The sequence below is a fragment of the Choloepus didactylus genome, chromosome 10, assembly GCF_015220235.1.
Source record: "Choloepus didactylus isolate mChoDid1 chromosome 10, mChoDid1.pri, whole genome shotgun sequence".
NCBI lineage: Eukaryota > Metazoa > Chordata > Mammalia > Pilosa > Megalonychidae > Choloepus > Choloepus didactylus.
The window spans coordinates 84,866,074-84,889,415 of NC_051316.1; the positions used below are offsets into that span (position 1 = coordinate 84,866,074).

At 49.9% G+C, this 23,342-nt stretch overlaps 2 protein-coding genes across 5 annotated transcripts; one reads left to right on the plus strand and one right to left on the minus strand.

Moving 5' to 3' along the window:
* Positions 1-8,935: 8,935 nt before the first annotated feature.
* On the plus strand, positions 8,936-14,454 carry CA9 (carbonic anhydrase 9). The gene is made up of 11 exons (XM_037797678.1): positions 8,936-9,290; positions 10,283-10,312; positions 10,571-10,741; positions 10,877-11,019; positions 11,099-11,191; positions 12,174-12,240; positions 13,029-13,186; positions 13,371-13,515; positions 13,652-13,678; positions 14,081-14,162; positions 14,290-14,454. Exons 1-11 carry the CDS (start codon positions 8,936-8,938, stop codon positions 14,348-14,350), a joined length of 1,332 nt encoding a protein of 443 aa, XP_037653606.1. The 3' UTR covers positions 14,351-14,454.
* Positions 14,455-15,617: 1,163 nt separating this feature from the next.
* TPM2 (tropomyosin 2) lies at positions 15,618-23,342 on the minus strand. 4 transcript variants are annotated; one of them, XM_037798141.1, is made up of 9 exons: positions 22,722-23,056; positions 22,145-22,270; positions 19,199-19,332; positions 18,984-19,101; positions 18,816-18,886; positions 18,287-18,362; positions 18,047-18,109; positions 17,808-17,877; positions 15,618-15,767 (listed from the first exon to the last, which is right to left on the minus strand). In XM_037798141.1, the coding sequence occupies exons 1-9, from the start codon at positions 22,833-22,835 to the stop codon at positions 15,685-15,687; spliced, it is 855 nt and encodes a 284-aa protein (XP_037654069.1). In that variant the 5' UTR covers positions 22,836-23,056; the 3' UTR covers positions 15,618-15,684. The 4 variants fall into 4 exon arrangements, with proteins under 4 accessions (XP_037654069.1, XP_037654067.1, XP_037654070.1 ...); XM_037798139.1 differs by lacking the exon at positions 18,287-18,362 and adding an exon at positions 18,603-18,678 and having other exon boundaries at positions 22,722-23,037; XM_037798142.1 differs by lacking the exon at positions 15,618-15,767 and adding an exon at positions 15,774-16,882 and having other exon boundaries at positions 22,722-23,342.

Here is a 23,342-nt window from a genome sequence, read left to right on the forward strand (position 1 = left end):
TTTTTCGGCTCAGTGGAGAAAGCCTCAGCCATTTTCAGTTCCCAGTTCTGTGACCCAGACCGGGGTGGAGACAGCACAGGCAGAGAGAAACCATTGAAATGCTAATGACCTCCCCTAGGGGGTCTATCTTCTCTAAGAGGAAAAGGGTGGGGCCCAGCTCTACTATCTGCCTTTCATTCAGAACTTGGGGAAGAAGAGCCACACCTCCTTACACCTGTCAAGAATTATAGGCTAACAGGCGCCACCTGCTGGGCAGAAAAGCACAGTGACTGGAGGCATCAGAGGGTGTATCAATTTTCTAAGACACACCCTCAGGGAAACCAGATACTGAATATTTCTTCCTTCTGGGACCTGAGCCCATTCTGGTCTGGGGAGGCCTGATTGGGGTAACCAAGGAAACCATGCCTAGACAACAGAAAACTACAACCTACACCAAGAAAAATGAGGTTATGGCCCAGTCAGGGGAACAAACTTGCATTTCAACTGTGATGCAGGAATTGAAACAACTAATAATAAGTCAATTCAAAAAGTTTAGGGAAGATATGGCGAACGAGCTGAACCACATAATGAAAACACAGGACATACATAACGTAGAAATTGAAAGTTCAAAAAACCAACTGGCAGAATCTATGGAAATGAAAGGCACAACATAAGAGATGAAAGACACACTGGAAACATACAACAGCAGATCTCAAGAGGCAAAAGAAAACACTCAGGAACTGGAGAACAAGGCACCTGAAAACCTACACACAAAAGAATAGAGAAAAGATTGGGAAAATATGAGCAACATCTCCGGGAACTTAAAGACAAAACAAAAAGCAAGAATTTATGTGTCATTGGTGTCCCAGAAGGAGAAGAGAAGGGACAAGGGGCAGAAGCAATAATAGAGGAAATAATCAATGAAAATTTCCCATCTCTTATGAAAGACATAAAATTACAGATTCAAGAAGCACACCATACCCCAAACAGAACAGATCTGAATAGGCCTATGCCAAGACACTTAATAATCAGATTATCAAACATCAAAGATAAAGAGAGAATCCTGAAAGCAGCAAGAGAGAAGCAATCTATCATATACAAAGGAAGCTTGATAAGACTATGTGTGGATTTCTCAGTAGAAACCATGGAGGCAAGAAGGAAGTGGGGTGATATATTTAAGATACTGAAAAAGAAAAACCACCAACCAAGAATCCTATATCCGGCAAAACTATCCTTCAGATATGAGGGAAAGCTTAAAATATTCTCTGACAAACAGACAATGACAGAGTTTGTGAACAAGAAACCTGCTCTACAGGAAACACTAAAGGAAGCACTGCAAACAAAAAGGAAAAGTCAGGAGTGAGAGGTTTGGTAAACAATTTTGGGAGATAGTAGCACAGCAATGTAAGTACATGAAACAAAGATGACTGTGAATATGGTTGAAAGAGGAAGGCTGGGATCATGTGGGACACCAGAACAAAAGACGAATGATAAAGACTGGGACTGTGTAACTCAGGGAAACCTAGGGTGCTCAATGATTGTAATAAAAGGTACAAATATGTTTTTACATGAGGTAGAACAAATGAATGTCTACATTGCAAGGTGTTAAAAATAAGGTGGGATTGGGGGGGAAATACAATCAATGCAAACTAGAGGCTAAAATTAACAGAAACATTGTATTATGCTTCCTTTAATGTAACAAAAGCAATATACCAAAGCTAAATGCATATGGGGGGGTGGGGAATAGGGGAAGGGTATGGGACTCCTGGCATTGGTGGTGTTGTCTGACTCTTTATTCTACTTTACGTTAATGCTATCTTTCCTTTTGTCACCTAGTTATCAAGTTTTTTTGTTGGTTGGTTTGTCTGTCTGTTTTTCTCTCTTTCTCTTGCCTTTTTTTTTTTTTTTTTTTTTTTTTGGCCTCTCTGCCTTCTTTGATTTTTCCTCCATCTTTATGGAAGAAATGTCCTTATATAGAGAGTGGCGACGGTGCTCAATACATAAATACGTGACTATACAGGGAACCAAGGATTGTTTACTTAGGACGGAATGTATAGTGTTTGAACAAAACCATCTTAAAAGAAATGGGTTGATGAAGAAATCTTGAGGGCACTATATTGAGTGAAATAAGACAGACACATAAAGGCAAATATTGCAAGGTCTCACTGATATGAACTGATTATAATATGTAAACTCATAGACATGAAATATAAGTTACCAGGATATAGAATGAGGCTAAAGAATCGGGAGCGGTTGCTTATTATGAGCAGAATGTTCAACTAGGGTGAACTTAAATATTTGGAAATGGACAGGGCTGATGGTAGCATGTAATGAGAATAACTAACAGTGCTAAAAGGTGTGTGAAGGTGGTGGAAAGGGTAAGCTCAGAGTCATGTACATCACCAGAAGAAAAGTTAGAGGTTAAAAGATGGGAATGTATAAAACAGTGAACCTTGTGGTGGACAATGTCCATGATTAACTATACAAATATTAGAAATCTCTCTCATGAACTAGAACAAATGTATGACACTATAACTAGAAGTTAATAATAGAGAGGCATATAGCGAAAAAATATATACCTATTGCAAACTATATACTACAGTTAGTAGTATTTTAACATTCTTTCATCAACAGTAACAAATGTACTATACCAAAACTATGAATCAATAATAGAGGGGGGGCATGGTTAGGGGTATGGGAGGATCTGAGTTTCCTTTTTTTTTTGTCTTTATTTCTTTTCTGGAGTAGTGAAAATGTTCTAAAAATTGAAAAAAAAATTGTGTTGATGGGTACACAGCTGTATGCTGGTGCCTTGGGCAATTGATTGTACACTTTGGATCTTTGGATAGTTGTATGGTATCTGAACAATCTCAATAAAATATATATATATATAAAAAAAAGAAAAAACTTATTACAAAGCCACAGTAATCAAAACAGTATGGTACAGGCGCAAGGACAGACCTATAGACTAATGGAATCAAACTGAGAGCTTAGGAATCAACCATCATATTTATAGCCAACTGATTTTTTACAAGGAGGCAAAGACCACTCAATTGGGAAAGAACGGTCTCTTCAATAAATGGTGCTGGGAAAACTGGATCTCCATTTGCAAAAAAAAAGGAGGGTCCCTACCTCACACCATATACAAAAGTCAACTCAAAATGGATCAAAGACCTTAACACAAGAATTAGAACTATCAAACTCCTAGAAGAAAATGTAGGGAAGAATCTTCAGACCTTTTATTAGGCAATGGTTTCTTGGACTTTGTAACCAAAGCACAAGCAACAAAAGAAAAAGTAAATAAATTGGATCTCATCAAAATTAAAAACTTTTGTGCCTCAAAGGACTTTATCATGAAAGTAAAACAACAACCTACATAATGGGAGAAAATATTTAGAAACCACATATCCAATAAAGGTATAATATCCAGAATATACAAAGAAATCCTTAAGCTTAACCTTAAAAGACAAACCCAATTTAAACCCCAGACACAAAAGACTTGAACAGACATCACTTCAAAGAAGATATACAGATGGCCAGAAAGCACATTAAAAGATACTCAGCATCAGGGAAATGCAAATCAAAACCAAAATGAGATACCTCTTCACACCCATTAGAATGTCTGCTATTAAAAAATGGAAAATAACAAGTGTTGGAGAGGATGCAGAGAAATAGGAACACTCATTCATTGCTGGTGGCAATGTAAAATGGTGCAGCCCTGGTGGACAGCAGTTTGGTGGTGCCTCAGAAAGTTAAGTACAGAACTACCATATGACCTGGAAATCCCAAAGAACTGAAAGCAGGGACTCAAACAGATATTTGCACACCGATGTTCATAGCGGCATTATTCACAGTTGCCAAAGATGGAAGCAACCCAAGTGTTCATCAGCCGATGAATGGATAAGTAAAATGTGGTATATACACACAATGGAAAGTTATTCAGCCATAGGAAGGAACGAAGTCCAGATACATGGAACAAAATGGATGAATCTTGAAGATATCACTTTGAATAAAATAAGCCAGACACAAAAGGACAAACATTGTATGATCTCACTGATTTGAAACAATTTGAATAAGCAAACTTATAGTCAGAATGTAGAATATAGGTCACCAGGGACAGGGTGGAGATAGGGAATGGAAGTTAAGTCTTAAAATGTACAGGTTCCTATTTGGAATAATAGAAATGTTTTGGCAATGGATAGTGACGATGGTAGCACAACATCGTGAATGCAATTAACAGCACTGAAATATATATCTGAATATGATTAAAAGGGGAAATGTTAGATTATATATATTGTAACAACATTTTTAAAAAATCCTTAGAACTGCACTACAGAAACAGTGAATCCTAGTTGTGCCACTTTGGATGTATTATGTCCCCCCCAAACGCCATTATCTTTAATGCAGTCTTGTGGGGGCAGATGTATTAGGGTTGATTAGATTAGAATCCTTTGGTTAAGTGTTTCCATGGAGATGTGACTCAATCAACTGTGTGTAAAATGTTTGGATAATTTCCATAAAGGTGTTACCCCTCCCATTCAGGGTGGGTGTTAATTGGTTCACTGGAGTCCTATAAAGGAGTTCACAGACAGAAGGACCTCAGAGCAACTGAGAGTGACATTATGAAGAAGAGCTGCAGCCTAGAGAGGAACGTCCTGGGAGAAAGCCATTTTGAAACCAGAACTGGGGAACAGTCGCCAGCCACGTGCCTCCCCAGCTAACAGGGGTTTTCTGGATGCCGTTGGCCATCCTCCAGTGAAGGTACCCTATTGTTGATGCCTTACCTTGGACACTTTATGGCCTTAAGACTGTAAATGTGTAATCAAATAAACCCCCTTTTATAAAAGCCAATCCATTTCTGGTGTTTTGCATTCTGGCAGCATTAGCAAACCAGAACACCTAGGTTAAACCATGCACTTCAATTAATAGTACAATTATTAAAATGTGCTCTCATCAATTTTTAACAAATATTCCACAGCAATGCAAGGTGTTGGTGGTCAGGTGGTGTATGGGAATCCTGTATTTATGCATGATTGTTCAATAAGTCCACAACTTCTCCAATAAAGAAAAAATATTTTTAATTTTAAGAATTTTATAAAAAGGAGATTTGTGGGGAAGGTGAATTCTGCTTGGGGCCTGTTGGGCTTGAGTACTTGTGGGATGTCCATTAGGCAGGTGGTTATGGGTGTGACAAAGGGGAAAGATCCCTGCCTGGGGATACTTGTGCAGCGTATGAAGAGGTTAAGGGCAGAAAGCATGTGGGTCTCCAACACAGACCCATCCCTTCTTATCCTGTGCATCCACTTCAGTTCCACAATGGCTGAGGTTATTGGCCAAGACTGTTTTTCTTTCTCTGGACCACGCTGCTCGCCGTGCTCCTCACCCACTCCTGCCCAGGCCCTCCCCCACCATGACTACCTTGAAACAAATCTTGCAGCTATGGGACTGCAGAGAAAAACAACTCAGACTGCAGAAGAAGACAGCTTCAGATACTAGCTATTCTAAATTAACAATCTCAACCCCAGCCCCCTTCCTCTCTCTTGGTCCTTACAGACTCCAGGTGACCTAATTACCACAAAGAAAAACATTCTGAACCAAGTGGTCCTAATTGCAACCTCAGTAAGTCATTCACCCATCCCAGTGTCTTTGTTTCTAATCCACGGTGGAAGGACATGTATGTTTTCTTCTCCTGCCCTGCCAGCTAATAACTCCCTCCTCAGCAATCCTGGGAGAAGCAGAGGCATGTTTTAGTAATAAAGCCCCTCAGCATCTAAAGACACAGGCCCTAATGACCAAAGGCTTGGCCTTAAACAACCACAGGTTGGGTGGGGTGTCCCAGTCAATCAGTCCTAAGCACACCCTGTGCCAACCTGGGGAGGATCAGGAAACAAGAACTCTGGGAGCTCTTGTTTTATGGTTTGGCAGATTCCCAGCTGTGAAGGCATGATCCAGGTCAAAGTCCACATTCCCCACCCAGAACAGAGACACAGTCACACACACTCAGAGACAGCTAAAGAAAGAGACACAGTCACAGAGAACAGCATTTGGGAAAATTGTGAGCTGTAACAGAGGGAGATCTGCACCTAGAGGCAGATCTGAACCAGAAATACTGAGGGAAAGCAGCAGATGTTGCAGGGAGATGGTCGAGAGAGATCCAGACAGACATGTAGACATATAGAGTCCAGACAGAAAGGTCTACAAAAAGGTCCCACCAGAGAGCTAAACAAGCCAAAGAAGAAAAGGAGTGGCTGTAACATTCAGAACATTTGGAAAGAGGCAAAAAGAGGTCGAGCTGAGAATGGATTTGGAGAAAGATTCCAGACACACAGACTCCACACTCTGTGCTCCCATGACCTTTTCCATGTCAACTAGATCAGCTGTTACCACATTCTGTTTTGTATGGGTCCATCCAATTAGTATATTACCAAGCAAGGTACTGACAACACAGCTGACCAAGATAATGAGTGCACAATGGTGCACCATCCAGAGTGCATGGTGGGTCAGACTACCATGGATGGTTTTGAGCTTGGCTCCAGAGATGGCAACCTAAATTCAGTTAGGCTGACTACCTCTTAAGGTGGCCGCTAGGAGAGCAGCTGTTCAGCCATACAAGTTTTGGTGTCGAGTATGACAGTCACTCAGACTAGGCAGATAATTTAGGATACCGTAAAAATGTGATGTCATGCTCCTGGAACAGTTGTGGTTAGACATGCACATGTCCATGACAATGAGCTCCATGAGGGCAGGGAAAGCATCTTAAGTCAATCTGGCATCCCTCAAGTTCTCCAAGGGGTGGTCTGCACAGAGAAAATGCTCAATAATGGCTGTTCAATGAAAGACCAACTCAATCAAATACTGGACCCTGCCCTTATGGAGTTCAAGGCTATAAGAGCTGATAAAATGTGGCCATGAATCACCCTAATAGAAATAGATGGCAGGCAGGGTCATTAGCAAGAGCAGGCAAAGAACAGTGGTGGCTCAGAGGGAGATTACTTCTTGACTGGTGGTGATGAATGGATTAAGAAAGGCTTCCCAGAGGAAGTAGCCTTTGAGCTGAGTCTTAAAGAATTAAGGGGATTTAGAGAGGGAGATATTAAAAAATACTTAACATGGTACCAGATAAACAAGCACTGGCCCATCAGAGTGGAAGCTGGCTGGGGTTCCTGCTGTGACAGCAGGCATTACTCCTTTAGAAGAAGGATGGGTAAGGAGATCTGCAGGATACCCAGGGAGGATCTGGGGTAGCAGGGAGCAGCCTGAGGGCTGGGAGCCTCGACTATCTACCGACAGAATTAGAAACATTTCAATATATTTAATTAACGTATACAACCATATTGGTCCCTACCTCCTGAATTTTAGCCCTAGATATGGGCCAGCTGAGATGACTTTATTCTCTTCCAGTTTTTGAAACCAGCAGGGGCCTTACTAGAATTAAGCTACAGAACAGTAGAAGCTGTTCTCGAGTTTAACGCTGCATCCCCAGGACCTGGAACAGTGTCTGGCTGTTTGGAGGGGGCTCAATAAATGTCCGTTGAATAAACAAGCAGATGAGGAGTCCCAAGCCCATTCCTGAGGTCCTCTGGCTCACCTACTTCGTTTCCTCACACTCAGTCTTCCCCTCCAATCCGTGCTCCACTCCCGCCCTCAGCACAACCTAATATGAGAACTGGATTCTCTCACCCTCCTGCTCTAAATATTTGTCTGCTCTCTGCTTACTGGATAAAGTCAAACTCCCTCACATGGTGTTCAAGCTCCTGCTCATGCACTGCCTGCCTTTTCATCTGTCTTCACTATTCATCTCTCTCATGCAATCTACACCTGAACCACCCAGAAACCCTTCCTCAAATACCGCATGCCTTTGCTCATGCTGTTCTCTCTGCTGAGAATACTATTTCCCCTTTGCTTCTGCCAATTGAACAGCTACTTCTCCTTCAAGGCCCTCATCAAATTTTGCCTATTTCAGTTTTACCTTCTTAGGCAGAATTATTCTCTCTCTCCTAAATATTTGGCCCCACTAGACCGTAAACGCCTCAAGAGCAGGGACTGTGTCTTATTTAATTCTGTATCCCTAGTCCATAGCCCAGAGCCTGGCATTTGGTAGGTGCGAAATAAATATTTGTTGAATGCAAGAGTGAATGGCATTTTCCAGGCAGCAAGAACTAGATGAACAAAGGTGGTAAAAGATTGGAGGAAAAAAAATAGTTTGATTTGGCTGGAGGATGAGGGAAAATAATAGGAGATAAGGTGGAGAGGTATCTTGGGTAAGACTATGAAAGGACTTGGAAGTCAACTAGAGGGAGATGATGGGTGTAATTTGGTAAGCAGTGTGGAGCCAATGAAGGTTTTTCAGCAGGGGAGTAATATGATGAGAAATAAATTTAGTTTAAAACCAACAGAGTCCCTTTTATACATATACTCAAGCTTCCATTCATTTTCAGATTTGCCTCTGATCCACCTACTCACCCTCAGGCTCCCCCAGCAGCCTGCATTGCCCCTTTGCCAGCTCCCTGGCTCGGTCAGGGTTGTATGCATGCGCTGCCTTCCCTCTCAGCCAGAGGACGTGGGGGCTCCAGCTCCCTGTCTTTCCCCTTCCCTGCCTGAGGCTGGGATATGGGCCAGAGTTAGCTGAGGCTGGCTGGCAAGCACCTGGGTGGTGCCAGGGAGAGCTTGTATAGTGCCAGGTGGTGCCTTGGATCCTAGGCCGAGCCGGTGCCCCTGATAACCTTCTGCCTGCACGCATACATGCCCTCTACCCTACCCCCACCCAGGCTTTGGTATTGGGGAGGGGGCACGGGGCCAGATAAACCCGCGGGACTTTGGCTCCATCTCTACAAAAGGGCACTCTGTGAGTCAGCCTGCTCCCCTCCAGGCTTGCTCCTCCCCCCACCCGGCTCCTATTTCCAACGCACGTACAGCCCGTACATACCGTGTCCCGGGACACCCCATTGCCAGCCGCATGGCTCCCCTGGGCCCCAGTCTCTGGCTCCCTCTGTTGACCCCAGCCCCTGCCCAGGGCCCCACTGGGCAACTGCTGTTATTGCTGCTGCTCCTGGTCCCCACCCATCCCCAGAGCCTCCCAGAGATGCAGGGGGCTCCTGCAGTGGGAGGAGATTCATCTGGGGAAGATGATCCACTGGGCGAGGAGCATTCGCTGGGTGAAGAGGATCTGTCCAGTGAAGAAGATCCACTTGGAGAGAAGGATCCACCAAAACTAGGGGAAGACGACTCTCCAAGGTTAGAGGATCTACCCGCTGTTGAGGCTCCCAGGGATAGTGAAGGCCAAAAAAATAATGCCCATGGGGAAAAAAAAGGTAAGTGGTCACCAGCCCTCCAAATCCAGGAGGTTCACGCCTCCCCTCCCCATAACGGAGCTCAGGCCAGGACTATTCCTGGGGGGAGAGGAGCTTGCATTCCCACAGCATCCTTTCCCAATGGCAGGGGATTCCTTACCACTAGACCCCTCCTCCACGCAGAGCTAGGGAGGGCTGGGTGGCCAAGCGAAAAAGGAGCTCAGATGGAATGGGGTGAGCTGGGAGGGTCAGGAAAAGAGAAAGGGGGAGACTGGAGAGGAGAAAGAAATGAGGAATGTGTAAAGAGAGAAAAAATAGGTGGAGAGGGAGAGGAGAGAAGGAAAAGTGAGAGGAGAAAAGGAAAGATCCAGGAGGGTGGGGGCAGAGAAAGACAGAAAGGGCATGGAGAGATCCCCTCATCCTCAGTCTGCAGGAGAGGAAACCCCACCTAGGAAGAAGGAAATGGGAGGTGGAAGATCCGGTGTCCTAACTCCCAAGCCAGAAAGGAATTTAGGGAAAGGAGTTGAAGATCGGGAAGGGCAGCGGGATGAGTGGGGAGGAGGGATTAGGAAAAGAGAAAGGAAGGAAGGTCTACTCATTTGGGCCCCGGGGACAGAGGCCCACACCCTCCTTACAGACCTGAAGACCTGGTACCTCCAGGGCCAGCAAGATTTTTGTTTGGCCCACCTAGCTCTAGTGTTACAATTGGTTGCAAACCTTTTCTTTTGCCTCCTTGTTTGCAAATGCTTTTTTTTTTTTTTTCCAAGTTCTTAACTGTGGTAACATACATTACATTTCCCATTTTAACTGCTTTCAAGTGTACATTTCAGCGTGGTTGAAGTCTTATTGTGCTTTACACTTGGCCCTACTTCAGGTTTTTGGGATACCTGTTAGGCCCCTGCACGGCATCTGAGTTTGTGAACCGGTGCTCGGGTGGGGAAACGGCCTCCTTCCGGCCACGGGGGAGGGATTGGGCTAGAACGTCGGCCTCTTCGTCCTTCTCATTTATGCAGGGAATGGCCACAGTCACTGGCGCTACGGAGGTGAGCCACCCCACCCCCACCCCCGCGCAGACCCCTTCTGGACACCCAGCTCTGCAGATCTCCCCCACAACCATCCCTGACACTGGCCCTGGGCGCTTCGCCCACCGCACCCTCCTCCGCCAGTCCTGCTCCACATTTCAGATTTATATTTTCCCGCTCCGAGGCCTCTCGACCCCACCTCCTCGCTTTTTCTACTCCGGTTCCCTAAAAGTGTTTGACCTTGCCCCCAGACTTTCTGATCATACTCTCCTATCCCAGGCGGCCCGCCCTGGCCCCAGGTGTCCCCAGCCTGCGCTGGCCGCTTCCAGTCCCCCGTAGATATCCGCCCGGAGCTCACCGCCTTTTCCCCTGCCCTGCGACCCCTGGAACTCCTGGGCTTTGAGCTTCCGCCGCTTCCAGAACTGAGCCTGCGCAACAACGGCCACAGCGGTGAGGGGGTCTCCGGGTGGGGGCTGTCTGGGGAAGGTGAGAGGTGGGGCCTGGGGAAGAGAGGCGTTGGGGCGGTGCTTGGGAGTGGGTTTCGCCCGCGCGGCTGGGGCCGATCCACCTGCCCCTCCCCCGCAGTGCAGCTGACTCTGCTTCCCGGGCTGGAGACGGCCCTGGCTCCCGGGCGGGAGTACCGGGCGCTGCAGTTGCATCTGCACTGGGGGGCTGCTGGTCGCCCGGGCTCGGAGCACACGGTCGGCGGCCACCGTTTCCCCGCGGAGGTGAGCTGGGAGCTGTCCGCGTAGGGGCAAAGGGGGGCGGGGTCCGACTGGCCCACTCCTACCCGCGTGTCCTCTCCAGATCCACGTGGTTCTCCTCAGCACCGCATTTGCTAGATTTGAAGAGGCCTTGGGGCGCCCGGGAGGCTTGGCTGTGTTGGCCGCCTTTCTGCAGGTAACCGCCCTGAACTGCAACCTCACTCCCGGCTTTCTCATGCCCCTATGCTACTGTATATCTCACCCCCAGGGACCCCATCCTAGCGTGCTTACCCCCACCCCTGGCCATCATCCTCATTCACGCTTTAGTTATTCATTCAGCACCCATTGTGAGCTTGGCATTGTGAGCCACAGAAAGGATTCAGATCCTAAGGAGCCAAAAGCCAGTGGGGGAGGCTAACATGATAGACATAGGTAAATGACACAGTAGAGCCAAAGAGGCTTGAAGCCTTCACTAATGGGAAAGAAAAGGAGGCGTCTTCTATACAGAGGGGAGGGATGTAGATGGAAAGACTCAGAATCCCTGCCGGTTCAGGGAATGGCAGAATGCAATAGACTGGGCCCCAGATTTCCCCTTCATGAAATGCCATTAAAAAAAATATTGTAAGGCCTCTTTGCATCATGGTCAAGGCTATGTACACAATAACTAGTGGAGGGGTGGCTCACTCCCTAGCTGACTCCTTAGGGCCTGCTCACAGCACAAAGTTCAGAGACGTGCCTCAGAAATTCCACCCTAAATAGCAATCAGGACCTTGCTCCAAAGTCAAACATGAATATTAAGGTAAATGCAGAGGTAACATGAATACAAAGGTGTGTTATGGTTTTCCATAGTGGGATGATGGAGTTTGTATGGGGATAGCGATGAGTGAGAATGGAAAAATTATTAAGGCCTGGGTCATTGAGGTACTTGTATCTGTCTGGTAAAGTGCCCCCCCCCCCACTTCCTTCCACCCTCTCCAGTTTGTCATTGATAACCAGTCCAAGCTTGTTTGGTTAGTTTGCAAAATAAATTAACACACTGTGAGTAATAACGCATAAGGTTTTGTGATCCCCCAGCATTCTCAGAGCTGAGGAATGGGGGAGGACTCTGGGAACCCCACCTTACCTTCAGGCAGCCAGCCTTGGCCCCAGACGCAGTCTCTTGCCCTGTCATCTCCCAGGAGGGCCCAGAAGAAAACAGTGCCTATGAGCAGTTGCTGTCACATATGGAAGAAATCGCCAAGGAAGGTCAGTTTGTTAGACTGGCCACTGCCTTCAGTACCCAAGTCTATATAGAATTGTCCTTGGGGAGCCTCAGTATCTGAAGGTGGAAATGGGTTCCCTCCTTGTGGGAGGGCGTTGAGGCATGATATTGCTAACGATTCAGCCAAATAGAGGCAAACTGCCAGCCATAGGTTTTATGGTTAAAACTGAAACTAAGCCACACAAAAAAACAATAGTGTTTGGAACTTCAGGTGTTGTCTGGATAGCTAAAATTTTTCTGAGAACTGTCGACTTCTCCTTCAAAAGCATCAGATATATTAAACTTTTAAGTACTGTTGTTGGTATGGGTCATTTTCAATCTCATTTACTCCACTGGACCTTTTAAGTTTTGTTAAACTAGAGAGCTGTACTTTTCAAGTTTTTGTGTCTGTTTTTTTAATAGTAATTTATAGTTAGAACTATTTATATTTATTTACAAGTTATTCAGCTCCCTTTTCCCTTTTAATCCACTCTGGGCTTGAATCTGCTGCCAAATGTGTTATAAGAGTATGCAAAGGAGGAGAAAGGCTCTGGAGGAAGACCTGAGAAGCCCTTGTCTCACTTGGTGATGCCTCTTCCAGTTGCCCCCAAAGCCCTTTACTTTCTTCTGAGTTATGTCTTGTGCTGAGTTAGGGGAAAGGGACCACGCTTAGTGAAGAAGTAGTCCCAGGGAGTTGAGTTAGCTTAGCTTCTGAGAGGGAAACTGTACTGCTACCCCCAGAGCTTCAAGGGGAGCAATCTAACTGGGACCCCAGCACAGGTCCTCTCCACAGGCTCGGAGACTCGGGTTCCAGGCCTGGATGCGTCTGCACTGCTGCCCTCCGACCTCAGCCGCTACTTCCAATATGAGGGGTCTCTGACCACACCCCCCTGTGCCCAAGGGGTCACCTGGACTGTGTTCAACCAGACAGTGAGGCTGAGTGCTAAGCAGGTGGAGCCGTGGGATGGTGGTGGTGGTGATATGGGGGGGATGTGGAGGGAATCTAGGGTGAGAGGAGGAAGAGGAAGCCTACAGAGATCCAGAAGCCATGTAAGGGAGGAGAGAGGAGGACGAGATGGTGGGGGAGCCCTGAGGTGCCATCTTTGAGTCGGCCTGTGACCCCTGCCCTCTGCAGCTCCGCACCCTCTCTGGCACCCTGTGGGGGCCTGATGACTCTCGGCTGCAGCTGAACTTCCGGGCAACACAGCCTTTGAACGGGCGAATAATTGAGGCCTCCTTCCATGCTGGAGTGGACAGCAGCCCTGCAACGGCTGAGCCAGGTACAGGTTTGCCTGATGTCTCACGTGGTGGGTCCCCCCAGTCACAGGCCCCTCGTCCTCTCATACGTCATTCGTGTTGGTGTCTGTCGCCTGTGGTCCCAGCCCCCCAGCTCTAATGCCTCCTTTTTCTCTTCAGTCCACCTGAACTCCTGCCTTGGTGCTGGTGAGTCTGTACCCTTCCTTTTGCTTCTGATACTGGGGGACACCCCCAACCCCAGAGGCTAGTCGGGACCACCTTTGCTTGTCTGCAGAACAAACCTCCAACCCTAATACCATACAGAGTCAGATCAAGGTGAGGAGTTCCCCAGGTCAAGGGAGGATCAGAATGAAGCTCTGAAAATCTAACATCCCTTCCCCAAGTAATCCCTTTTACTTAGCTTTTAGTCTTACCTCCCTTCCTATGAATCCACCCCCATCCCTTTACTGCCTCTTCTGGAGACTGAGGCACTAATGGTTGCTGGAGAACTCTGGGCAGGGGTAGGCGGGACACACTGAAGCAGACTTTGGGTGAGCCCTATGGACTCTCTTCAGTCCCCGAGGTATCTCTCTCCTCTCTCCCTCCCAGGTGACATCCTGGCCTTGGTTTTCGGCATCCTCTTTGCAGTCACCAGCATTGCCTTTTTGGTGCAAATGAGAAGGCAGCAAAGGTATTCTACTGACCCTCCCCAAAGGGACAGCACCCTCTGCCTTCATCCCACCAGCTGTGGTGTCCAGAACACAGAGGGCCGTGCTGGGCCGGTTTTCTGATCAGGCCTCCCTGCTGTGTAGGCGCAGAAGTGGAACCAAAGGGAGCGCGAGCTACCACCCAGCAGAGGTCACGGAGATGAGAGCCTAGAGGCCTGCAACTTGGAGAATGCAGAGTGAAGCCGCTAGGGAAATCTGAGGGGGAGTCGGAAACTTTGTCCTGTCCTGCCCCTATTACACCACTTCCTTTTAACATCCAAAGATTTTTTAAAATAAATGTTTTTTAATAAAATGTGTGGAAGGTGCCTTTGTTCCTCAAATCAGAAGGATGGTGTCTTGGTTTCCTACTGCTGCACTGAGTATGCAAACTTAGTGGCTGAAAGCAACACAAATCTACTGTCTTAGTCTGGGGCTCTGGAGTCTAAAATGAGTCTTACAGGGCTAACGGCAAGGTTTGGGCAGGGTTGGTTCCTTCTGGAGGCTCTGAGGGGAGAATCTTGTTTACCTGCCTTTTTCAGTTTCTGGAGGCTGCCTGCATTGCTGGCTCATGGCCCCCTCCTCGCAGGGCTCCAGCCTCTTGCTTCTCTTGTCCCAGCTCCCACTACCACCTCTGACCTTGCCTCCCTCCATTAAGGACTCATGATCACATGGGGCTCACCTATATAATCTGGGATAACCTCCCAATCTCAAAATCTTTAATTTAGTCACACCTGCAAATTCCTTTTTGCGACATAAGGTAACAAGGTCACAGGTTCTGGGGGTTAGGATGAGGATATCTTTGGGAAAGGACATAATTCTGCCTGTCACAGATATTATCAGGAAGGGGACAGAAATGACCGATATACTATTGGAAAGGCCATGTGTGTGTATGTGTGTGTGCACGTGGGTGGATAGTGTGCGAAAGGAGTGCATGTGAGCAGGGTGTGTGTGTTGGGGGTAGGGAGGCTACAGCCTCCATGCTTAGAATCACCTTGAGGCTGAAGCTTTCGGGCTTTTCACCCTGCACAAGTAAAATCTGTAGCTCTTTGCAGTCTTGCCTTCAGAATGTATTGCCTGACACAGCTGCCTGCTGGAATAGGACAGAGCCACTGATGGCAGCTCTTCGCCCTGCAGGGTTAAGCATCTCCCTGGCCCTACTGGGCGTCTCTGCTTCACATAGCCTCTTCACAACCCCTCTTTGATAAGCCCTGTGTACTCCCCCCACCCATGGCCGCCATTGAGGAAGGTGTCCCCTCCCGCAGCTGAGAGGGGGATCTCCCAGAGCCTCGGCCCAGGCCCTGCTCATTCAGGGTCCTCCCGACTCCACCGCTTCTGTCAGACACACTCTCAGCCCTCTCCATTTTGGAAAGCCACCCGCCATCACACACACCCCCCCCCCCCCACCACACACACACAAAAAGGCTTATGGGCCCCTGCAATGCTGGTAATGTCAGTTTTATTGGGTTTGGGGCGGCCACTATGGCCTGACTGGGGCAAGGTCAGCCCTCACAGGTTGTTGAGTTCCAGCAGGGTCTGGTCCAGGGTCTGGTGAATCTCCACGTTCTCCTCCTTGGCACTGGCCAAGGTCTCTGTGAGGGGAAGCAGCACGTGAGGAGGGGGAGGGAGGCACGAGGGGGAGCATGAAGGGGAGACATGGGGGAGGTGACAGACATGGAGACACAGGGAGGCAAGGACTCAGGGCTCTGAGGGCCCCAAGGCAGGGGCAAATGGATGGGTTGACCAGGACAAAGGGAACAGGACAGACACCGGGCACCTCCGTCAGGGCCTCTGGGTGGGGGCAGGGACCAGGGAGGTGGGATGGGAAGCCTGAGTCATAAACTAATTTGGTCTTCTTATAAGGTTTAAGAAACTTGGAAACAGAGACAAAGACTGAGCCAGGAAAGGGAGGGCTGGACAGATAGACAGACATGAGGCAGAAACAGACCTGCAGCTGCAGTGAAAGCCCCATATTGCTGGCATCCAACGTTTTTCCGAACTTCATCCCAGACCTTTCGCACCCTTCTTGTACCTCCCCTGCCCCTCCTCCCACTTCCCTTCCCAGCATTCCATTAACTCCTGGAAACCCAGCTAAGTGCTCCAAGGTCAGTGACAGGCCTGGGGTCTGCAGAAGGGCAAGTCTCAGAGGCACCAGTGGGGGTTGCGGTGCTTGATGGGGGGTCACACATGCCCACATGCAGCAGCGAGAGGCAGAGTGCAGGGAGGGGATATTGGTGTGGGCCACGGTGCTTGTGAGAGAGCTCAGTGGGGAGGGGGTCACATTATTGGGGGTGTCTGTAAGAGCCAGGGTTCTCAAGAGTGAACTAGTGCTCCATGGGGGTGATGGCAGTGCTCTCTGGAGGGCAGGAAAACAGCATGGAGACCAAATTGAGAATTTATTAAGCAGCAGAGAGAGGTGATGCCAGCCGTTGAGGGGGAAGTGATGGATAGGATGAAGCAAGTGCCAGGGTGGCAGTAGATGTGATAGGGGCTCTCCCTAGGCTGCACCAAGCCTGACTGTGCAACGTCAACGATTTTTGCTCTTCCTGCCTGCTCCCCTCCCCAGAGAGGGAACAGAAAGGAGAGGAGAGAAGGGGGCTGAGGAGACCACAGTGGTGTGGGGCTCAGAGGGAGGTGATGTCATTGAGTGCGTTGTCCAGCTCCTCGCTGATGGCCTTGTACTTCATCTTCTGTGCATAGACTTCGTCTGGGGGGTCCAGAGGGAAGGGGGCCAGGTGGGAGTGTGGGGAGAGGGAATGGAAGGAAAGGAAGGAGAGAGGGCAATGGAAAGAGAAGAAGAAATCAGAGAGACATGCACAAGGACAGTGAGAGAGATGGGCCAGAGCACAGCCCCCCTCCTCCCCTCTCTGCATGCCTATCTCTTTTGTCCTTCTCTGGCCTCCAAACTGGTTCTTCCCCAGGGGCTCCTGCCCCACCCCTGGGACCTGGGGGCACAGGGCTCTGGATAAGTAGGGATGCTTCCTTCAGGGGAAGGGGAGAGGGTGCTTGTGAGACAGAAAGGTCTGAAGTCCTAAAGAAATAGAATTGGGGCCTGCCCGCGAAGCCCAGAAGCAAGGGTTATCATAGGAGAAAAAAGAAAGACAATTTTAGGCACAATATTGTTGAAAATAGCGAGAAATAGTCACAGAATAGCAATAACAAATACCAGGACATTTTTTTTTTCCACCAAATCTAGCTTAAAATAGTATTTTCTGTTAATGTCATTATGTGAACCTAGATGTTAATTCAAATAGCTCTCTTTTCAACAGCCTCTGTGATAGAGCTCTATTGAGTTGCGCTTGGAGATCAAATTGTCTAGATCTGGGCTCCTCAAATCTGCGGAGCAGCAGGCAAGCATTAACAGGAAGTCCAAGGTCAGCAAGCACTTCGGAGTAAGGCCCAGGTATCTGTGTTTTAAAAACTCTCCAGGGGATTCTCACATGTGTTAAGGTGTGAGAAGCACTGGAGTTGATGTGCCATAGCCAATGACAACTCCTCGAATTGCGGTGGGGAGGGGGCAACCCTAGTTCCGTGGTGGCTGATGGGACGGGATGTGAAGATGAGGGACAGCATTATTATCACAGGGGTGTTGATCTGCTAAAAAGGCTTAAAGAGGGAGTATCCTTTTTTACCTTCCAGGTCATCGATGGTTTTCTCCAACTTTGCCACAGACCTTTCAGCAAACTCTGCTCGGGTCTCAGCCTGGGGATAAAGGAAGGATGGGGGGATGGCAGGAAATTAGGCCCTCCCAGAGACCATTACCTAAGTCAACCCCATCTCCCATCTCTATGCCCCAATTCCCTGCCACAGGAAGTCTCTAGCAGGAATAGGGTGGCTTGACAGAGGCTGGGAATCGAAAGGGGACTCTTACCTCCTTCAGCTTCTCCTCCAGCAGTTTGATCTCCTCTTCATATTTATCCTCTTTGGTGGAATACTTTTAGGGATATACACACACCATCAGTATATGGCCTCCATAAGTCCTTCGTTTCTCCAGTGAGCCCCGTAAGCTACTCATGACCTTTTCTCCATTGAACACCCACTTCCTCCCTGCCTGAGCCCATCACCTCCCCTGCAGGACCCCCAATCTCACTGCCCCTCTACACCCCTCTACCTTGTCTGCTTGGGCCTCCAGGGATTTCAAGTTGTTGGTAACAATTTTCAGCTCCTCCTCTAGGTCCCCACATTTACTGCAGGGGGTGCGTGGCAGGGTGGGTAGGGTGTGAGGGCACAGTGGGGTGAGACAGTAGAGATGGCACAGTGGGGGTGGGGGTGGAGGAGAGAAGAAAAGAGCAGAGATGTGAGAGTGACAGCAGGCAGAGTCCAGAAGCCCCAGGCTCTTCCCGCCCCTAGCAGGCAGGAAAGAGCAGCCTGAGAGGAGGGGGGAAGATGATCTGAGAGAAGCTGCCATTGCCCAGCAAGGCCACTACCTCCTCCTCTGAGGCCACCAGGGACTTGAGGGCCTGATCCATGGTTCGAAGTTCTTCCTCTAGCTGCCTGGCTCGGCTGGGGGCAGCGGGAGGAGGTCAGAGGACAGGATCTGTCCCTGTGGCCCCGAGCCTGGGAAACTGCCCCCCTACCCCACTCCCCCACCATGCAGAATGCCCCAGAGCCACTGGCTCAGCCATCCGGGCTATCCTTACCTCTCAGCCACCTCAGCTCTCTCTTCTGAGCGCTCCAGCTCACCTTCCAGGATCACCAGCTTCCTGGCCACCTGGGGTGGGGTCGGGGGGAGAAGGACTAGATCAGTGGTGAACGACTGGGGGTATCTGGGGTTTGGGAGTGAGAAGGAAACAGGACAGGGCTGTCACCTCCTCATATTTGCGGTCTGAGTCCTCAGCGATGTGCTTGGCCTCCTTCAGCTGCATCTCCTGCAGCTCCATCTTTTCCTCGTCCTTCATGGCCCGGTTCTCAATGACCTTCATTCCTCTGAGGGGCAGAGAGAGGGGCGCGGGCGGGTCAGGACCAGCAGAGGCAGGCTCCCTCCCCTCTCCCTGGTCCAGCCCTGAGGGCCCGCCCTGCCCACCTTTCACTCTCATCAGCTGCCTTCTCAGCCTCCTCCAGCTTTTGCAGGGCTGTGGCCAGGCGCTCCTGCGCCCGGTCCAGCTCCTCCTCTACCAGCTGAATGCGGCGGTTCAGGGAGGCCACATCTGCCTCAGCCTGTGGGTCAGAGGTCAGAGGTCAGAAAGGCTTTGTCCGCCTTGGATGGAGATCAGAGAGGCTTCAGAGGTTGGGAAGGTTCTTAGAAAGAATCTAGGCTTCCAAACTTCCAGCCTGTCTTTTTCTCTTAACCCACCATCTTTTGCCCAGACTCTGCTCCAGCCAAAAACATCCATTTCTGGACAAGCTCCACTCCTCTCTTCTGGCACTGTGCATAGCCTCCTGATGATTATCTGCTTGTAGGTCCCTCTGTCCTCAAGTCTGAGGCAGCCCTGATTCCTCCACAGCAGAGCCTGGCCCAGGTAAGGCAGCTGGGAGGATTTAGGCCAACCAGACCTCACCGAGGCCAAGAATAGCCAATCACAAAAGCAAACTATATGACGTCACCAGCTGCCAGGCAGACTCCCAACAAGCGGCCCAAGAGGCCCACCAAACATGTGGCTGTAGCCAAGGCCGGGAGGCAGCTGGGGGCGGGGCAGGGGCAGTGTGAGTGACAGATACTCAGACTCTGTGAAGGTCCATGAAAACTGACGTTACCTTAAGAAAATGAGACAGAGCAGGGCAAGAAGGGCCCTAAGGCATGAAAATAAGAGATGCCAAGAGGTTTGGTATTAAGAGCATCAGCTCTGAGTCAGACTGCTGTTGTCTTTGAGGCACAGCTCACTGCTTAACACTTGTGTGACCTCGTGCAACTTGTTTAGCCTCTCTAAGCCTCAGTTTCCTCCTTTATAAATCGGAGCTGCCAATAATAGTTCCTCCTTCATCGGGCTATTCCGAGATAATGCAATTAATCAACAGGACCATCTGGGAGGCTTATAAAACCAAACCGTCCTCTAGCTCCATGCTAGATCCACTGAAGTGGGATGGATCTCCAGGGAGGGGACATGGGCATCTTTTTTTTTCCTTTTTTTTGTTTAAGTTCCCAAGTGATTCTGATGATACACTAAATTTGAGAAAAAGTAAAATAATATAAAGAAAGCACTTTAACACATTGCTTACAGTCAGCACTCCATAAATGTTAGATTGTCCCTGTATCTCCCTCAAAGACTCCTGGACCCTGAGATTTAAGGATCGAAGGAGAAAGGACCAGTGTAGAGGAACAGAAACTGATAAAGAAAGGTGGCAGCTCTGGGACACAGTGGGTAGAGAGCAGGTCTTGGGTTGTACTGTAGGGCAGGGTGAACACAGCTCCATATATAGAATGTAGATAGTAACTTGTCCAGGTGCTGAAGGCACCTGGAGCTTGGCCACCTAGAATGAAAAAAGCCCATGGCAGGCACAGTGCCGGATGACTCAGTGTGGAAGGATTCTGGGGACAGCATTGGGGGTTGGGAGGAATGACTCTAGGGGACACTGGAGGACTACTCTAGAGAGAGATGAGACTCTGTAAAAGGAAAACCTTCTTTGTGGTGGTGGTGTGATGGGATGACTCCAGAAAGTCTAAGAAGTCCTGGGGTCCTCCTTCCAGGACTGACCTTTGGTGTGGTTGCCCTTTCTTGCTCCTCAAGTGCTCTTTGTTTATAAGTGCTGCTCTCTAACCACAGGGCAGGCACTACTGTCCCTATCGGATGCCTGGGAGGCAAGAGAAGAGGGAGAAACTGAGGCACTGTGTAAGTTAACTGCTGTGTTCAAGGTCACACAAGTTTGGGCAGCATTTCCTAGCTAGTCCTGGCATGGCTGCCCTGCTTCCCTAGCATGGTCCTATTCCACCCCCTCCTCTCCTGCCCCCACCCAGCTCCTTAGGTTTCCAGTCCCACCTCCAGCTGCACTGGGCCTTGGTTATTTATAGAGTGTCAGATGCCCAGGGTCGTCTTCCCTAGCAGCTGCAGGTCAGTTCCCTCCCAAGTGCCAGGACTGGTGGAGAACCAATACCAGACAGGAGGTCAGAGAAGCCCAACCTTGGTGGTGGGGGTGGGGAACATGGGGAACAGTCAACATGGTGACTAGTGTTTCAGACCTCTAGTGTTTCAGACCATGCTTTTTGCCAGTCCCCCTACAGACCCCAAACTGGAGGCTCATCTTAATCTTAAAGCAATCCTGGGCAGAAGAAAAATGGGGAAACTGAGGCAGAGAATGGTGAAAATACTGTGTCCAAACTCATATGGCAATTCTCCTATCTCAAGGTGGGGGTTAGGAATGGCAGGAAGTGGAGAAGTCTAGCTAGGGGTAGGGAGTGAGTACACCTGCCAAGGTGGCTGTCTTGCTTGGCATTTGCGACCCTGTCCCTCTGCCCTGTGGCCTGGCATGGTCTAGAGGCTGATAGTTTAATGAGGGTAAATGAGAAGCCATTACAACCTGAGCTGGGGCCCCAGTGCTCAACATGGCTGCTGGAGCCAGGAGTCAAGGCCAGGAATTTCTAAAGGCCCCTCAGGAGTGTAACCCAAGTTAGGGTCCCATGTTAGGATTCTTCTCCCCTTCTCCAGCCCACCAGCACCTCATATCCACACCCCCTACACACCCCACAAATGTAGCTGCAGTCTCCTCTCCATTTTCAGCCGGAGGATTGAGGTTGATGGCAAATTCTTATACCACCCACCCCCACGATGACTCACTGCTTGATCACTGTACATTCTAAGAGCTGGAACCAAACAGAATTACAAGGCTAAATCCTCAGGGGGAAGTGGTAGGTGGTTTTGATTTATCCACTGTTTGGGTTTCTTTGTGCAAGCTTGCCCAAGCACAGGTTCCTCTGAGGAAACCATTTCCGTCCTGGGTGCTGGGGAAATCTAGGTGCCCTTCTTGCCTTGTGCCCATGCCCGGGGTCCCTCCTCAGTGCACGAACTCCCCCTGTGGCCCCCAGGCCCACACTCACGTCGGTGGCCTTCTTCTCGGCCTGCTCCAGTTTCTCCTGGGCATCCTTTACTGATTCAGAATACTTTTCCACTTCGTCTTCAGTCCCCTTTAGCTTCTTCTGGAGGGCCTGCTGCTCCTCCTCGAGCTGGGACACAGGGGGCTCAGTCAGCCAGGTCTGGGAGGGGGCCCAGGCCCAGGAAGGGGGCAGGGGTGGCTATGGTGGTGGTGGCAAGTTATATTTGGAGGTTGGTGGGGAGGAAGAGGGACAGGAGAGGAGGGACAGTACAGTCAGGGATGTTGGGGGCACCTGGTAGGGGTGGAGAGAAAGCTTCAAGCCCCAGGGAGCCCTGCAAAGGCAGGAGTGGAAATGGGGGTTCTCACCAGGCTATGGTGGGCGAGTTGGAGGTGACTCTGGCTAGGGCTCTGGGATACATACTGTGAAGGCCTGGACCCCCACACCGGGTGGCCCCTGGAGATCTCCAGCCTTGGACAGCAGGCCTTAGGCTAGGGGACACAGGACAGGGGTCGCCCCATCCTGGGAGGAGAGGGAGTGGGAAGGGAAGAAAGGGGGCTGCACTGGGCCCAGGGTCCCCCACCTGCTTGCAGCGGTCCTCAGCTTGCTTCTTGTCGGCCTCGGCCTGCTCGGCGCGGTCTATGGCATTCTCCTTGTCCAGCTTTAGCATCTGCATCTTCTTCTTGATGGCGTCCATGGCTGCGGTGGGGGGCGGGCCGACGGGCGGTGCGGACTAGGCGGACTGGGCTGGCTGCGCGGACCGGGGGCACGGGCGGCGGGCAAGGAGGACCAAGCCGGACTGGGATGTCCCAGCCGCGCGGGCGCCTAAAAGGCGGGGAGGGACCGGGCGGAGCCGGGGACCGGGACCCTCCCCCACCGCGGCCCGAACCTTGTAGGGGCAGAAGCACCGCGGGGCCGGGGGGCGCGGCCGCCCCCTGTGCCCACCCCCCGGGCACCGCCCCCGCTGGAGCTCCGCCTCTCCGGAGCCGTCGGAAGGGAAAGCAGCTGGGACGGTGGGCTGGAGAAGCCCTGGGGCTGCGGAGGGGAGAAGACCCTCGGGCTGGGGGCTCCACGCTTCCTCTGAGTGACAGCCGAGTCCAGTGGCAGCTGCGGCAGGGGGCCCTGGGGCTATTTCGGGGCGTTAGCTCACCGCAGCTGCCTGGGCGCAGGGAACCGTGTGCCCCCCCTTCAGCTGCGGCAGCCG